General features: G+C 38.2%; 1 protein-coding gene across 1 annotated transcript; it reads right to left on the reverse strand.

The window, feature by feature from the left end:
- Positions 1–818: 818 nt before the first annotated feature.
- LOC104676851 (peptidyl-prolyl cis-trans isomerase D) lies at positions 819–2,546 on the reverse strand. Its single transcript, XM_030934833.1, has one exon. The coding sequence runs from the start codon at positions 2,521–2,523 to the stop codon at positions 1,411–1,413; it is 1,113 nt and encodes a 370-aa protein (XP_030790693.1). The 5' UTR covers positions 2,524–2,546; the 3' UTR covers positions 819–1,410.
- Between the last annotated feature and the right edge of the window lie 362 nt (positions 2,547–2,908).

Raw genomic sequence — 2,908 nt, forward strand, 5'->3', positions numbered from 1 at the left:
AGTTAGGCACTTCAATATTATTTATTTTTACTTTTCAGGAGTTTATGAATTTGTACCTGTGGAACAAGGTGATGGATTTCGGTTATAGATAAATGCTCAGAACTGTGTGCATTGTAAAACATGTGATATTAAAGATCCAAGTCAGAATATTAACTGGGTGGTACCTGAAGGTGGAGGAGGACCTGCTTACAATGGAATGTAAACTGCAGCTAACCAGTTTCTTTAAAGTATGGCAAGCTAACTTTAAAATGTTTAGAGATTAACAGATGTCAAAATGTCTTTCTGCATAGTACTGAACAGAATATACACAGAATGATTATGAAATAAAAATTTTATACTATATCTAAGATTGTCCCATAAAAAATTTATGAGTATTTCTTTTAAATAACCTTTATAAGAATGCAGCATCTTCCTACTTCTTCAGTTCTTCAGAGATCCAGTACCAAGAGCAAAATTCACTACTGGACTTTACATTTGACTTGCCAAAGTTAAGTATTCAAATATAGAAATGAATATATATTCTAGACCAAAGTTTTACTGAAACACAGCCATACCCATTGGTTACACATTGTCTATGGCTGATTTTGAGTTACAACCACAGAGCTGAGTGGGTATGACAGATTTACATGGTCCACAAAGCCTAAAATCTTTATGATCTGGCCCTTGCAGAAAAAGTATGCCCATCCCTGAACAAGTTTGTGTGTTTGTGTGCATGTGTGTGTGTGCATGTGTATGTGTGTGTATTATCTATAAGTATGAAAACTTAGCATCATCCAACCATAGATACATCAAAGAATTGAAGGAAACAATATACAAACTAAACTGTCATCTCTTTATTCAATAAGATGTGTCTTCACAAGTTTAAAAAGACTGGACACCATTATTCTTTATGAATAATGCAGATAACCATTTTAAAAAACATTTTACTTGGTCGGGCACGGTGGCTCACACCTGTAATCCCAGCACTTTGGGAGGCCAAGGCAGGGGCAGATCACGAGGTCAGGAGTTCAAGACCAGCATGACGTGACCAATATGGTGAAACCCCATCTCTACTACAAATACAAAAATTAGCCGGGCGTGGTGGCATATGCTTGTAATCCCAGCTACTTGGGAAGCTGAGGCAGGAGAATCACTTGAACCCGGGAGGCAGAGGATGCAGTGAGCCGAGATCGCACCACTGCACTCCAGCCTGGGTGACAGAGCAAGACTCCATCTCAAAGAAACGAACAAAACCACTTTACTGACTGTATTGTGACACATTTATTAAGCATGAACCCCTATCAGTACTCCTAAACTGTAAACAATAAGGAATTAAGGTGTCAAACACATTAGGGATCATATTAATAGACAAAAACCTTTATCTTATTGCATTTACACAATCAACACACAATAAGCAAAACTGAATCCTTTCTAAGCAAACATTTTTGCATATACTGCCTTCTCTTTATCTTTCTGTGCCTTTATCTTTTGTTTGACTTTCAGCAGTTCTGCCTGGATAGCTTTATCTTCTGGTGCTATCTCCTGTGCTTTCTTAAGATCAGCCAATGCTTGATCATATTCTTTTAATCCTTGCCATCCTTGAGCTCTGCGGTACAATGCTTTGGTATTTGATGGGTCTATTTCAAGAGCCTCCAAACAACTGTCAATTGCTCCCTGCCAATTTGACATCTTCAGTTTACAAGCACCAATATTCAGTACACAGCTTAAAGCTATAGGTTGCAGCTTGGCTCTATCTGCTGTCTCAATAACAGCCTTTGAACTGTCCACGTATCTTAAAACTTTTGCATATTTTTTAATGGCCATCTCCCAGTTCTGGGATTTGAAAAAAGTATTTCCAATATTTTTTAAGTCTTCTGTTATTAATAAAATTTTATCTACGTCTTTTAAATCTATATCCGCATCCTCAGGGAAATCTGGATGACTGTCACCAGAGCCATCTTTTGGGAATATTCCCCAATCATCTCCTTCCTTCAATTCTCCACATTCTGCAATAATGCACAATTTAGCAGGTTTTTCACCTTTCACTTCCACATTTTCCAATATCCTTGTCACTCCTATTCCTTTAATTACTTGGCCAAACACCACATGCTTCCCATCCAAATGAGGAGTTGGAACTGTTGTGATAAAAAACTGAGAACCATTTGTGTTGCGGCCTGCGTTTGCCATGCTCAGTAAACCCTCCCGATCATGCTTATAATGGAAATTTTCATCTTCAAATTTTTCACCATAAATACTTTCTCCACCTGTCCCATTCTGATTTGAGAAGTCTCCACCCTGAATCATAAATTTCTTAATAATTCGATGAAAAAGGCATCCTTTGAAATGGAGAGGTTTCCCAGTCGTGAGTCCAATGCCTTTTTCTCCTGTACACAGTGCACGAAAATTTTCCGCAGTTTTGGGTACAATATCTGCAAACAATTCTAGGACAATTCGACCAACTCGCTCCCCTCCGATGTCCACGTCAAAGAAGACTCGAGGGTTACTGGGGTTGGAGGGCTTGACTTGGGGGGACGGATGCGACATCTCGACTTGCAGACGCGTTTGGACGCGGGATCCGACAACTTTAAAATAATGGTCTCTTGTGGGGATAAGATTTATGTTAAGATTATTTCCCCATGTGTCAAATGAAAGCGTTTGATTGGATAAGGTGAATTGTTTTTCCCAGATGTAAGATCCTCTGAGCTTTGACATTAAATGAAGTGTAGACATGTAATTTCTACACTATAGTACTATCATGGTTAGCTTTTAGTTTAGAAAATGCAAAACAGCAGATATGTAGGCAAAAGTATGCAAATATGCAATATTTGCAAGCATATGCAAATTTTCTTTTGCAATATTCGTTTAATCCACTTTTCAAAATAGAACTATGCAAGGCCCTACCTCTGTACATATCCTAATTGGGTTGTTT

This window comes from Rhinopithecus roxellana, chromosome 7 (assembly GCF_007565055.1).
Source record: "Rhinopithecus roxellana isolate Shanxi Qingling chromosome 7, ASM756505v1, whole genome shotgun sequence".
NCBI classification, from domain to species: Eukaryota; Metazoa; Chordata; class Mammalia; order Primates; family Cercopithecidae; genus Rhinopithecus; species Rhinopithecus roxellana.

Bases quoted from the DNA above. Each gene is read 5' to 3' on its own strand.
- LOC104676851 (XM_030934833.1), bottom strand. From the start codon at position 2,523: ATGTCGCATCCGTCCCCCCAAGTCAAGCCCTCCAACCCCAGTAACCCT.